Here is a 14,961-nt window from a genome sequence, read left to right as displayed (position 1 = left end):
GTCCCCAAGAGAGAGTGAAATAATGCTGTGTTCATAACAAAGAAGGAAGCTAGTAATTTCCACTTGTCTTAAAGCTACAATATGTAGCTTTTTGGGCAACCCTAGCAAATTTACATAAGAATATGAGTAATAGATCTTTCATTGAAAGCAAGTCTAAGAAGCGGTAGATCTGTTCTATGTATGCTATTTCTATGCTTCCCTTTCTGTAGTTTTGTTTTTGAGTCTTTTACTTTGACAGCTGAAATATAAATATTTTTGGTTATGGAAAATATGTTTCACACCGGTTTAGACGTTACAATGATTCTCTACACAATGACTGCTTGTTTTGTCATACAAACTGAAATTAGGCGAACTATTAGAATTTTAGCAACCAGGATATGGCTGAGCGATTTCTGCATAGTGCTTCTTCTTCTTCTTAAAATACGAGTTGAATGCATTCACATGCTTCGAACCAATTGAGAAACACAAATTGGCTGTCAACCCTAATCTAAAAGTACACATTAAGCTCACAAACAAATGATAGTGTTTAAAAACCATATTAATAGATTGCTTTTTATAAATAGGGTTTTATTGTTGCATTTAACTGCCCGAAAATGCTGTTCAAGAGGTATTTCCATAATATGTGATGTCAAGAGTTCAGAATGTAGGATAAATCGGAGCTCAGGTATGATAGACTTATTTACCAATTGTAATTACCAGTTGGAGGGACATTCAAAATGATTTTTCCCAGCTGTATGTGGTAAATACCACCTTCCCACTTGGTTATGAAAGCAGCATAATAGCAACAGTAACGACTGGCTAAATGAGTTAGACTGCACCATCAATACAACTCATAAAGGAGGAGGAAAGTGAACGACTATTACAAATCTTTGGTTTACAAAAAACATTTAACAAACAATAAAATGTCTAAGTTTCTAAGTAGATAGGGTTGTGTTAACTCACCTATGTGGTGCTGTTGTGTTGCTCAGAGCATTATGGACAAGTTTGAGAAACTGGGCCATCTTCTTCCACAGAATATTCTCCACAGGGTTGTCCGATTCAAGCTTGATCGAGTGGATTTTTCCCATTTCTGTCGCAATCAATCTACAGAAGGGGGGAAAAAAATTTATAATTGTATAACATAACTACAAATGAGACTGAGCCAAGATATTGCACACAAAAAAAAACCAGACTTGACTTCTTGACCCGTTTCACTTGGCTTGGACCCAGTCAGCCCTCCGCCCACAATTAAGAAGGTAAGAGACCTTATTCAAACATCTCTGTGAGGTACTGTCCGTTTTCCAGCCGAGTCTTAATGGTGAAAGATCTCTTGTCCTCCTCATCCACAACATTTTGGGGTTCAATTTGGCAGAACTATTTTCCTGTAATGATTAATCTGGCCGGTGAACAGTAGGATTTAACTAAATTGATCCAGAGTTGACCTACAATTTTTATTTTATTTATTTCACCTTTATTTTACCAGGTAGGCAAGTTGAGAACAAGTTCTCATTTACAATTGCGACCTGGCCAAGATAAAGCAAAGCAGTTCGACACATACAACGACACAGAGTTACACATCGAGTAAAACAAACATACAGTCAATAATACAGTATAAACAAGTCTATATACGATGTGAGCAAATGAGGTGAGATAAGGGAGGTAAAGGCAAAAAAAAGGCCATGGTGGCAAAGTAAATACAATATAGCAAGTAAAACACTGGAATGGTAGATTTGCAGTGGAAGAATGTGCAAAGTTGAAATAAAAATAATGGGGTGCAAAGGAGAAAAATAAATAAAATAAATAAATAAATAAATACAGTAGGGAAAGAGGTAGTTGTTTGGGCTAAATTATAGGTGGGCAATGTACAGGTGTAGTAATCTGTGAGCTGCTCTGACAGTTGGTGCTTAAAGCTAGTGAGGGAGATAAGTGTTTCCAGTTTCAGACATTTTTTGTAGTTCGTTCCAGTCATTGGCAGCAGAGAAATGGAAGGAGAGGCGGCCAAAGAAAGAATTGGTTTTGGGGGTGACCAGAGAGATATACCTGCTGGAGTGTGTGCTACAGGTGGGTGATGCTATGGTGACCAGCGAGCTGAGATAAGGGGGGACTCTACCTAGCAGGGTCTTGTAGATGACATGGAGCCAGTGGGTTTGGCGACGAGTATGAAGCGAGGGCCAGCCAACGAGAGCGTACAGGTCGCAATGGTGGGTATTATATGGGGCTTTGGATTGCACTGTGATAGACTGCATCCAATTTGTTGAGTAGGGTATTGGAGGCTATTTTGTAAATGACATCGCCGAAGTCGAGGATTGGTAGGATGGTCAGTCTTACAAGGGTATGTTTGGCAGCATGAGTGAAGGATGCTTTGTTGCGAAATAGGAAGCCAATTCTAGATTTAACTTTGGATTGGAGATGTTTGATGTGGGTCTGGAAGGGGAGTTTACGGTCTAACCAGACACCTAGGTATTTGTAGTTGTCCACGTATTCTAAGTCAATCACGTATAGAACCTAAGGAACCTAAAATTGATCAATGGGAGTAAAACCTAAGTAAGCTGGTTTAGAGAACCTAAGGAAACTGGTTCAGGGGATCAAAGGAAATGTATCCAGGGAGTAAATCTAAGGAAACTGATTTACATTAAATAATAGGCATAATATATAGAATTAAATACAAGCACAATATACAGTATATAACTGATTTGCACACAGGTGAGGTAGTGAATTGAAGAGTGAGCATATTTAATGAGGTTGGTAAAAGTAAGTCAGAAGGTTGAAGGTCATAGACAGAATTTTGACTGTAATTGTTTGGTTGGTATTAATACAGTTTTGAGTCCAACAAACATACTCTTTACTCTGGTACCCACTGAGAAATCATTATCCAGACCCAAATCTAAATCAGCGCCCCAAACTCACACTCTGAGAGACTTACATAAAGTAAAAAACAAAAAAACACAGCCAGCCAGCCAGCCAGCAGGTGCTACTGTAAAGAAAACCCTCTAAGAACCGGTTTTGTTCTCTGATAGCTCAGCGACCCCATCCTCTCCTCTGATACTCCTAAAAAACAGAGTACTGCCATGACCCACCCACCAGACACATGGATGGATAACTCTCTCATTCCTCCATTCCCATGCTCCACTTTTATGATTCACTTTCAGATCCAATGTGAGACCCACTGGATTGACACTGCTACTGCACCCTATGAAAATGACACGTTCCTACGTCATACTTCCAGGTTCATGTACCATAATCTCTTGACTAGACTTCAAGATGATATATAATCAAGTTTACGGAAAACAAAGTCATTTCAGATATATATATAAAACTATATTCGAATTTGTGGATTGATTAAATCCCACCTGATGCTTTTTATCAAGATATTTGACGCTCAAGACATAAGACACTTCGCTGAGAGTTAGAACATCTACAGTGCCTTCAGACACTAGTCGTACCCCATTGGAACTACAGTGCCTTCAGACACTAGTCGTACCCCATTGGAACTACAGTGCCTTCAGACACTAGTCGTACCCCATTGGAACTACAGTGCCTTCAGACACTAGTCGTACCCCATTGGAACTACAGTGCCTTCAGACACTAGTCGTACCCCATTGGAACTACAGTGCCTTCAGACACTAGTCGTACCCCATTGGAACTACAGTGCCTTCAGACACTAGTCGTACCCCATTGGAACTACAGTGCCTTCAGACACTAGTCGTACCCCATTGGAACTACAGTGCCTTCAGACACTAGTCGTACCCCATTGGAACTACAGTGCCTTCAGACACTAGTCGTACCCCATTGGAACTACAGTGCCTTCAGACACTAGTCGTACCCCATTGGAACTACAGTGCCTTCAGACACTAGTCGTACCCCATTGGAACTACAGTGCCTTCAGACACTAGTCGTACCCCATTGGAACTACAGTGCCTTCAGACACTAGTCGTACCCCTTGACTTATTCTCAAGTTTGTTGTGTTACAGCCTGAGTTCCAAATGAATTAAATATTTGTTTTTCTCACCCATATACACACACACAATACCCCACAATGATAGTGTTTTTAGTAATGTTTGCTTATCATTGAAAATGAAATATTCCATTTACATACACTGGATAAAAATATAAGCGCAACATGCAACCATTTCTAAGATTTGACTGAGTAACCGTTTCAGTCCATATAAGGTAATCAGTCAATTGAAATACCTTCATTAAGCCCTAAACTTTGGATTTCACGTAACTGGGAATACAGATATGCATCTGTTGGTCACAGATACTGTACCTAAAAGGGCGTGGATCAGAAAACCTGTCAGTATCTGCTGTAGTGTGCAGCACGACACATTTCCTCCGTATAGAGTTGATCAGGCTGTTGATCGAGGCCTGTGAATTGTTGTCCCACTCCTCTTTAATACGAAGTTGCTGGATATTGGCGATAACTGGAACACGCTGTCATACACGTCGATCCAGAGCATCTCAAGGAAACTGGGTGACATGTCAATGGGTGACATGTCTGGTGAGTACACAGGCCATGGAAGAACTGGGACGTTTTCAGCTTCCGGCAATTGTGTACAGATCATTATCATGCGTTATCATGCGGAAACATGAGGTCATGTTGGTGGATGAATGGCACGACAATGAACCTCAGGATCTCATCATGGTATCTCTGTGCATTTAAAATTCAATTGTGTTCATTGTGTTACATCTGCTCCTGCCATGCCCTCTACTGCTCATCCTGTGTCTCTTTGACCTGCCGCCACTCCCCCAGTGCTCTCTCTCCCTCTCCCTCTCTCTGTGTGTGTGATTGTGTGGACAGGTGTGCTGGAGTCAGAGCAGATCCCCACCAGCTGCAACCTGTTCCATAATCAAGACCTCTACAAATACTCAGTTCTTCCACTTCCACACTGCCAGATCGTAATCTCTGCTCAGTCAGTCTACGTTTCTAGCCGTTTGTTACTATTTAGAGCCTGTTATCCTGTTGTGCCTGTTTTCCTTGTCTGACACGGTTTTCCTCTCCGCTATAGTTCTGGCCCCCCTGACTCTGGTCCCTGTCTCCGGTCCCACTTCTCCTCCTCCTGCTACTCTGCCCTGGATTCCCCACTCTACTTCTACCTTGGATTCCCCTCCGGACCTGCTTACCCTGTCCCAACACCTCTCGCTCCAGCCTCAGTCTCCGCACCTGGTGTCCTGCAACCCGTCTGAGCTCCCCCTGGCCTGCACTCCATCTTCCCCGTGTTCCAATAAATACCTTGGTTACTTCCTCCCAGTTGTAATGGGGTGCGTAACTGGTGGCAGTGAAGTCAGACACAGGAGAGCAGAACTAGGTAATAGCTGGAGCAGTTTAATTTCAAAACCAACGGAATAAAGAATAAACCAATGGGTACAAAACCCGATGCACACCAGTAAACATGTGCACAAGGACTTACAATAAACAATTCCACACAAAGACATTGGGGGAACAGAGGGTTAAATACACAACACTAGTCATCCACCGCAGGAGCCTCGGTCTGACTCTGATACCAAGAAGACAGAACCGGCTGATACCCCAGTACGCACTGGAAGGGGGAGAGGTTAGTGGAGGAGTGGTGGAGCGAGTTCTGGGCCATCTCTGCCCAGGGCACAAACGCTGCCCACTCCCCCGGCCGGTGCTGGCAATAAGACCTCAGAAACCTACCAACATCCTGGTTAACTCTCTCCACCAGCCCGATACTCTCGGGGTGAAAACCCGAGGTAAGGCTGATCGAGGCCCTCCAGACCCTCGAAGTGAACTGGGGACCCCGATCAGACTCTATATCCTCAGGCACCCCGTAGTGCCGGAAGACGTGCGTAAACAAGGCCTCCGCAGTCTGTAGGGCTGTAGGGAGACCGGGCAGAGGAAAGAGATGGCAGGACTTAGAGAAACGATCCACAACAACCAGGATCGTGGTGTTTCCCTGGGATGGGGGAGATCGGTCAGAAAATCGATCGACAGCTGCGACCATGGCCGTTGTGGAACGGGTAAGGGGTGTAGCTTACCTCTGGGCAGGTGTCTAGGAGCCTTACACTGAGTGCACACATTCTTGGCCAAAGTGGTCCACCAGTACTTCCCACTCAGACAGCGCACCGTCCGACCGAGGCCTGGATGACCAGAGGAAGGTGACCCAATAGATCAACAGATCACGGACAGCAGACGGAATGTACAAATGCCTAGCGGGACACTGAAGGGGAGCACGCTCTGCATGTAACGCCTGCTCAATGTCCGCGTCCAGCCCCCATACTACCAGTGCCACCAGGCAGGAGGCCGGGAGTATGGGGGTGGGATCCATGGGCCGCTCCTCTGTGTCATACAGCCGGGACAGTGTGTCTGCCTTCACATTCTGGGAACCTGGTCTGTAAGAAAGTGAGAAAACAAATGGAAAATGAAAAGTGGATTGACAATGGCTAGAAGACCGGCGATGCCGACCACTGCCCGAACAAGGAGAGGAACCGACTTCGGTGGCTGTCGTGACACCAGTCTCCTCGTCTGAGTCTGCTCTTGGGTTTCCCTGTTCCACTCCTTGTAAACACATTGTCCGTAGCTTTTTGCTGCCCATACCATAATCCCACCGCCACCATGGGACACTCAGTTCACAATGTTGACATCAGCAAACCACTCGCCCACACAACGCCATACATGTGGTCGTGAAGAGGTCACAACAACGCCTATTCCCCCTCAGAAGAGGGAAGATTTGGCATGGGTCCTCAGATCCTCAAAGTTCTACAGCTCCACCATCGCGAGCATCCTGACTGGTTGTTTCACCGCCTGGTAAGGCAACTACCCGGCCTCTGACCGCAAGGCACTACAGAGGGTAGTGCGTACGACCAAGTACATCACTGGGGCCAAGCTTCCTGCCATCCAGGACCTTTATACCAGGCAGTGTCAGAGGAAGGCCCTAAAAGTTGCCAAAGACTAAAGCCACCATAGTCATAGACTATTCTCTCTGCTACCGCACGGAAATGGTACTGGAGTGCCAAATCTATGTCCAAAACAGCTTCTACCCCGAAGCTATAAGACTTCTGAACAGCTAATCAAATGGCTACCCGGACTATTTGCATTGACACCCTTCCCCCACCCCCATTTTTTTTTACGCTGCTGCTACTCTCTGTTTATTATCTATGCATAGTCACTTTACCTCTACCTACATGTACTTATTACCTCGACTAGCTTTAATTATTTGTTATTTATGTATTTTTTTGTAAATAATTTCCTAACACTTATTTTTCTTAATTAACTGCATTGTTGGTTTAGGGCTTCTAATTAAACATTTCACTGTAAGGTCTACACCTATTCGGCACATGACATATAGAATTTGATTTGATGAGGCTGGTTGGACGTACTGCCAAATTAAAATGATCCTGTAGAAAAATGAACATTACATTCTCTGGCAACAGCTCTGGACATTCCTGCAGTCACCATGCCAATTTCACGCTCCCTCAGAACTTGAGACATCTGTGGCATTATGTTGTATGACAAATTGCACATTTTAGTGTGGCTTTTTATTGTTCCCAGTACAAGGTGCATCTGTGTAATGATCATGCTGTTAAATCAGATTCTTGATATGCCAGACCTGTCAGGTGGAAGGATTATCTTGGCAAAGGAGAAATGATCACTAACAGGGATGTAAACACATTTGTGCACAACGTTTTTGAGAAATAGGCTTTTTGTGCGTATGGAACATTTCTGGGATCTTTTATATTCAGCTCACAAAACATGGCATGGGTCCTCAAAGTTCTATAGCTGCACCATCAAGAGCATCCTGACTGGTTGCATCACCGCCTGCTATGGTAACTGACCACTTTACATGTTGTGTTTATATTTTTCTTAAGTACATGTATTCACACCCCTGAGTCAATACAATGTTCGAATCACCTTTGTCAGTGATTACAGCTGTCACAGTCTTTCTGGGTAAGTCTCTAAGAGCTTTACACACCTGGATTGTACAAAAGCTCTGTCAAATAGGTTGTTGATCATTGCTAGACTACCATTTTGAAGTCTTGCCATAGATTTTCAAGCAGATTCAAGTCAAAACTGTAACTGGGCCACTCAGGAACATTCGTTGTCTTCTTAGTAAGCAAATCCTGTGTAGACTTGTGTTTTAGGTTATTGTCCTGCTGAAAGGTGAATTCATCTCCCAGTGCCTGATGGAAAGCAGACTGAACCCTGAATCTTATAGGATTTTGCCTGTGGTTAGCTGGATTCCATTTATTTTAATTATATATATATATATATATATATATATATATTTAACCCCCCTTTTCTCCCCAATTTCGTGATATCCAATTGCGATCTCATCGCTGCAACTCCCCAACGGGCTCGGGAATGCGTTCCCCAAACATGACCCACCAAACCTTGCTTCTTAACACCCGCCGCTTAACCCTGAAGCCAGTTGCACCAATGTGTCGGAGGAAACACAGTTCAACTGACGACCGAAGTCATCCTGCAGGCGCCTGGCCCACCACAAGGAGTCACTAAAGCGCAATGAGCCAAGTGAAGCCCCCCCAGCCAAACCCTCCACTAACCCGGACGACGCTGGACCAATTGTGCGCCACCCTACGGGACTCCCAGTCACGGCCGGTTGTGACACAGCCTGGGAACGAACCCAGGTCTGTAGTGACGCCTTAATTACTGCAATGCAGTGCCTTAGACCGCTGCACCACTCGGGAGGCCCATTCTGTTAACTCCCCAGTCCTTAACGATTACAAGCATATCCATAACATGATGCAGCCACCACTATGCATGAAAATAATGGAGAGTGGTACTCAGTGATGTGTTGTATTGGATTTAAAAAAACACTTTGTATTAAGGAGAAAGAGTTAATTGCTTTGACACATTTCTTTGCAGTATTACTTTAGGGACTTGTTGGAAACAGGATGCATGATTTGGAATATGTGTATTCTGTAAAAGCTTCCTTCTTTTCAATCTGTCATTTAGGTTAGTATTGTGGAGTGACTACAATGTTGTTGATCTAGCCTCAGTTCTCTCCTATCACAGCCATTAAACTCTGTAATTGTTTGAAAGTCACCATAGGCGTCATGGTGAAATCCTTGAGGATTGAACAAAAAAGTTGTGTTCTTCAAATCTGTACTGTAAATGTAAAACATTTAGAACTCTTCACAGATACCTATAGATGGCAGATACCTATAGATGGCAGATACCTATAGATGGCAGATACCTATAGATGGCAGGCTGTGTGAGCAGTGTGTCGTCCAACACGGTCCCCCTCACAAACTCGTAGCAGATGCCGTTCCGGAAGCTGCAATAGATCTGCGGGCCGCAGTTGTGAGTGTGGAGTATCTGGAACATCTCCACCTCTCTCTCCCGGTCCACATAGAGCTCTGTCATCCTCCCGTACACACGCACCAGCACGGCCCCTGACTCTTGGAGCGAGCCCACGAAGCAGCCCATCAGCTGGTTGGTGATGCCCTCTGTGAACACCTGAACACAACACAACAATATCAGGATAGTGTCGATAGCGGTAACAATCTTTTCCATTTTTGACCCCTTTTTCTCCCCAATTGGTAGTTACAGTCTTGTTCCATCGCTGCAACTCCCTTACGGACTCGAGAGAGGCGAAGGTTGAGAGCCGTGCCACAGGAGTCGCTAATGCGCGATGGGACAAGAACATGTCTGCCGGCCAAACCCTCCCCGAACCCGGATGACGGTGGGCCAATTGTGCGCCGCAGCCGGCCCCGGTCGGCGCTCCGGGCTGTGATAGAGCCTGGACTCGGCCCCGGGCTGTGATTGAGCCTGGACTCGGCCCCGGGCTGTAATAGAGCCTGGACTCAAATCAGGATCTCTAGTGGAACCTTTAGACCCCTGCGGCACTCAGGAGGCCCAGTAACGATCTTGATTCTCATCCTCATATTAACCCTCTCGTGAGCTGTAAGTTCTCTGCTCTGAGGTTTCACAAACAGCGCAAGCTCAGCTGCGATGTCACAGCCCACCCATGTGTATACCTGTTTTCTAAGGCTGGGAATTTCCAGGGACCTCACGATATTATATAAGATGCCGAAACAATATGTATTGTGATTTTCACGATTATGTATGTATTGCAATTTGATACTGTGATTATATTAGGATTCGATGTTCCAAACATATTGCTCACCATATGTCTGATGCAGAGGGACAAGAGAGAGCCATGAGAAAACAAGTTTTGATCCGTCATGGAAATATAACTGCTGAAAGCAAATTATCTCCCTTTTAAAAAGAAGATGGAGAACAAGCTATGAAGAAAAAATACTGGAGTTTTGGTGCAGGTACAGCCAACTAATCCCAAACAATAATATTGCGAGAAACGATACAATTGATTGTAAACAATTATATCCCAATATGTAACTGTATCGATTTGTTTGAGTGTCTCCCACTCCTCCTGTTTTAAATCAGATTATATCACTTTTACTGTCACGTTCGTTTAATGGAGTAGACCAAGGCGCAGCGTAAGATGAATACATACTTTTTAATGAAGACAAAGAACACTTAACAAACTATACAAAACAACCAACCGAGAAGCTATATAATACTAGTGCAGACACAGGCAACTAGACAGACAATAACCCACAAATTACCAAAAAGAATATGGCTGCCTAAATATGGTTCCCAATCAGAGACAACGATAAACAGCTGCCTCTGATTGAGAACCAATCTAAGCAACCATAGACATACAAAACACCTAGATAGTAAACAACACCATAAACATACAAAACCCCTAGACCGTACAAAAACACATACATCACCCATGTCACACCCTGACCTAACCAAAATAATAAAGAAAACAAAGAATACTAAGGTCAGGGCGTGACATTTAGGCATGATGTCTACATCAATTATGTTTTGTATGCTTAGAGTGAAAGGCCTGTGGACTCAATCTCTGTTCCTCAACAGTCCAAACTAAAACATTAAATATAACACACGTGTCCTAACATCAAGTCATAAGTTCCTGTTTAAAGTTATCGCATAACACTTCAATTGGGCCAGCATTCATAAAGTTATGGTATTTTGACAGGTCGCAATAGTTTATGACCTCCAACTTTACACTACAATAAGAATAACAATGTTATGATGATTGAGCCCATGATTAACCAAAGAGAGACAATCCCATCTCTTATTCAAAGCAGGTGGAGACTCATCCAGAGAGGGAGAGGGGTATGGTCCTACTCATTAAAGGGATGGTTCACTAAAATTCCATACCATTACCGTCAAGAATTTGTTCTTAACTGCCTTGTTAAACAAAGGTAAATAAAAATAAAATAAATACAAATTCCCTGTAGAAAGTGGCCAGATAAACAAAACCATAGCATTGACTGCTGTCTTACATTGTCCATACATAGACTACTTACAGGGTAAGGAAACTAATATGTCATTTTGTAATTTGAGTGAAATATCCCTTTAATTTGAGAAATGATTCAAATGAAACATTAAAACATCCTGCTTGTAAGCATTTATAGTCACTCCAGTGTATTATGTAACTGAGTGGGACAATTTCAAGGACAAATCCTACAGGCCACTTTCATTACTGAGCACCGACTGGAAAATGTTCAGTGTTTATGATGTGGTCATGGTAAGCAATATCAGACCCTCCACATGCACATCAATGCAATGTTTGTTTCCATTCACTGCCTGCTCAGCGTTCTCTCACTCCCACTGTCCTCCAAGGGCTCCTCCAACCCCGAAGGGACTGCATCTAACACAATGTTTCATCGAGAGTGGCAGAGAACAAACATGGTCACCTTGACATTTGATGAAGTATTGTGCTGGATTGAGATCCATTTGAACAAACATGCCACAGCTAACACAAGATAGGCTATTGTAATAAAATGCAACAGGCTTTTGTCATCAAACCGGGGTGGTATGTGGGACAAAGAGAGCAAACCCGTAACCTATTCTTGAACATGAAGGACCATGCATTTACAAATTGTTTGTGTGGACATGTATTCTAGCGAGAATCTGCCTTTTGTTGGATAGCAATCGCAAATGTTATCGCAAAGAGGTATGAGAACCAGTCAATGAATTGGATGAATTGGAGTGCTGTAAGAATTCTTCCATCTTTGCCACGGAAAAAGTAGTTTAAGTCTAGGTAGTCCCTCCCAGTTTCAGGATGTTTTATTTGGTTTCATGTCTAATGAAAACAACGCAGTCAGTGAAACTACATGTCTTGGTCTAAGCTCGGCTGAGGATCACTTCTCTATCCAACTGACTGAAAAGTCTCTCTCCCTAATTTATTCTGACTCATATCTATTCAACTTGACCTCTGAATTATGTTGAACCATGTCTGTCTAGGAGTTGAGATTGACAGAGCAAAGCCAGACAGAAAAGGTTTGAGCCAGACAGAAAAGGTTCAATTCAACCCAGAGAGTTTGAGAGGCTATGCTACCAACTTTTTGAGAATTTCTCGGAGATGTCTATATATCCACTTCTCTCGTTTCTGAACAGCTTCGTCTTTATGAACCAAGAGTGTATATTTTTTGTTTCATATTTTTTGCTCAGAGTCCTCACCAACCGAGACACAATAGTGATTGAGAGGGCTTGAGGGGGAAATCTGGGGGTTATAGCGTTCATCTCTCTGTGTGCTTAAACTAGACCTGTTTTAGATTGAGAGGTCAGTCCCGCTCCACTGTGACCCTGACAAACATAGATCCTATTTCTCTGGGAGATTGCCCCACTGTTTGCACACACGAATGGAGACCTTAAGAGAAGCTATGTTAGCTGAGGACAGACGTTCTACGTGATTCCTATGGTTTTCTATGACCTTATTGCTGAGGTTGCTACCTCTGAGTGGTCTGTTTGAAGGTAGAGGCGAATGTTTTTTTCATTTAAACATGTTCAAGGTCTGATGTGCACGAGAACAAAACTAGGGGTTAATGCTACTCACTTCTCAGGATACTAATTCTTCTTGCTTATATTCCAATGGGCAAAACTGGTTGAAATGACAGCATTACTGATTTGACAATTTGATACCTTCACTTACCTTCATCTTGATGTCCTGTGGCTTCCACTGGGGCCTCAGTCTCCCGAGGAGCTCTAGGACACCGCCGCGAGGCTTCTGCTCATCCACACACACATCCAGGTGCAGGAGCTGACCCCTGGGGCATTTAGAGCCACCATCCATGACCCCCTGAAGCAGGGTTACTACTCAAGATGGGTCAGGGTCTGAAACTCGGTCGGAGGAAGTCAGCCCAAGCTGGCTAAGTCGTTTTTAGACCACGTTGACCGGTAGCCAGACCAAGCTGAGTGGTAGTCCAACCAAGATAGTGTAGTGGAGTATTTAGAACAAGTTGAGCGGTGTTCGGACCAACTAGTAGTAGAATAAGTCCCAAGTTGAGTGTCGTTCAACCGAGTGATGCAAAAGTGATGTCCAAATATTCTCAGTCCAACATGCGCTTTTCAGACAGTGTTCAGACACAGCGTTGTCTTGCGGTGGTGTGGGCCCAGTCAAACTGTCATTATGTGAGCTAACTTGTCACCTATTTGTCCAGTCGTGTGTCCAGTGACTCAGCACGCAACACCAGCTGGCTTATCAAAGCACATCTCCACGAATCCAGGTTCAGTTAGTTTGTGGGGGTTACACATTAACCATCAAACTCACAGACACTAGTCACAACCAAAGCTAAAACAGACTATAGATATGGGCTAAATGTTAACAATTTGTGTGGCCGCCTGTCTAGAACATGTACCTTTGACTGCAGGCGGAAATCACTAATGTGCTGCAGATTGTGTGCGATGGGTGAAGAAGATTTTTGATAGAGTTGGCTGGGGTAATGGCAAAGACGTTTTACCAAGAGAACTGTCTGAGTAAATAAATAAAAACATTTTTTGCTTTGAGGGCACTATGGTGTTGAACTCTGAGCTGTAGTCAATGAATAGCGTTCTCACATAGGTGTTCCATTTGTCCAGGTGGGAAAGGGCATTGTGGAGTGCAATAGAGATAGCATCATCTGTAGATCTGTTGGGGCAGAATTCAAATTGGAGTGGGTCTAGGGATTCTGGGATAATGGTGTTGATGTTAGCCAGGACCAGCCTTTCAAAGCACTTCATGGCTACAGTGAGTGCTACGGGTGCTACGGGTCGGTAATCATTTAGACAGGTTACCTTAGTGTTCTTGGGCACAGGGACTATGGTGGTCTGCTTGAAACATGTTGGTATTAGACTCAGTCAGGGAGAAGTTGAATATGTCAGTGAAGACACTTGCCAGTAGATCAGCGCATGCTCTGCGTACACATCCTGGTAATCTGTCTGGCCCTGCGGCCTTGTGAATGTTGACTTGTTTAAAGGCTTTACTCACAGAGAGGAGAGCGTGCTCACACAGTCGTCTGGAACAGCTGATGCTCTCATGCACGCTTCAGTGTTGCTGGCCTTGAAGTGAGCATATTAAGTCATTTAGCTCATCTGGTAGGTCCGTGTCACTGGGCAGATAGAGGCTGTGCTTCCCTTTGTAGTCTGTAATAGTTTGCAAGCCCTGCCACATCCAACGAGCGTCAGAGCTGGTGCGGTACGATTCAATCTTAGTCCTGTATTGACGCTTAGCCTGTTTGATGGTTCGTCGGAGTGTATAGCGGGATTTCTTATAAGCTTCCGGGTTAGAGTCCCGCTCCCTGAAAGCGGCAGCTCTAACCTTTTGCTCAGTACAGATGTTGGCTGTAATCCATGGCTTCTGGTTGGGGTATGTACGTACAGTCACTGTGGGGACAACATCATCGATGCACTAACTGATGAAGTCAGTGACTGATGTCATCGGAAGAATCCCGGAACATATTCCGGTCTGTGCTAGCAAAACAGTCCTGTAGCTTAGCATCTGCGTCATCTGACCAATTCTTTATTGACCGAGTCACTGGTACTTCCTGCTTTAGTTTTTGCTTGTAAGCAGGAATCAGGAGGATAGAATTATGGTCAGATTTGCAAAATGGAGGGCGAGGGAAAGCTTTGTACGCTTCTCTGCGTGTGGAGTAAAGGTGGTCTAGATTGTTTTTCCCCCTCTGGTTGCACAT

General features: G+C 44.1%; 1 protein-coding gene across 1 annotated transcript in view; it reads right to left on the bottom strand.

Annotated features, from left to right (window-relative positions):
- The window catches only part of zgc:113516 (ETNK_euk domain-containing protein), a 37,132-nt gene extending 23,621 nt beyond the window's left edge, over nucleotides 1-13,511 (bottom strand). The window contains exons 1-3 of the mRNA XM_020457132.2: nucleotides 12,945-13,511; nucleotides 9,153-9,415; nucleotides 943-1,083 (exon numbers count right to left, since the gene is read on the bottom strand). Of these exons, the coding sequence (XP_020312721.1) occupies nucleotides 943-1,083; nucleotides 9,153-9,415; nucleotides 12,945-13,085 (545 nt within the window). The 5' untranslated portion in view covers nucleotides 13,086-13,511. The remainder of the gene's footprint in view (nucleotides 1-942; nucleotides 1,084-9,152; nucleotides 9,416-12,944) is intronic.
- Between the last annotated feature and the right edge of the window lie 1,450 nt (nucleotides 13,512-14,961).

The sequence above is a fragment of the Oncorhynchus kisutch genome, linkage group LG22, assembly GCF_002021735.2.
Source record: "Oncorhynchus kisutch isolate 150728-3 linkage group LG22, Okis_V2, whole genome shotgun sequence".
Taxonomy (NCBI): Eukaryota; Metazoa; Chordata; class Actinopteri; order Salmoniformes; family Salmonidae; genus Oncorhynchus; species Oncorhynchus kisutch.
Note: the sequence above shows the minus strand (reverse complement) of the source record. Positions and strands in the feature narration are given on the sequence as shown.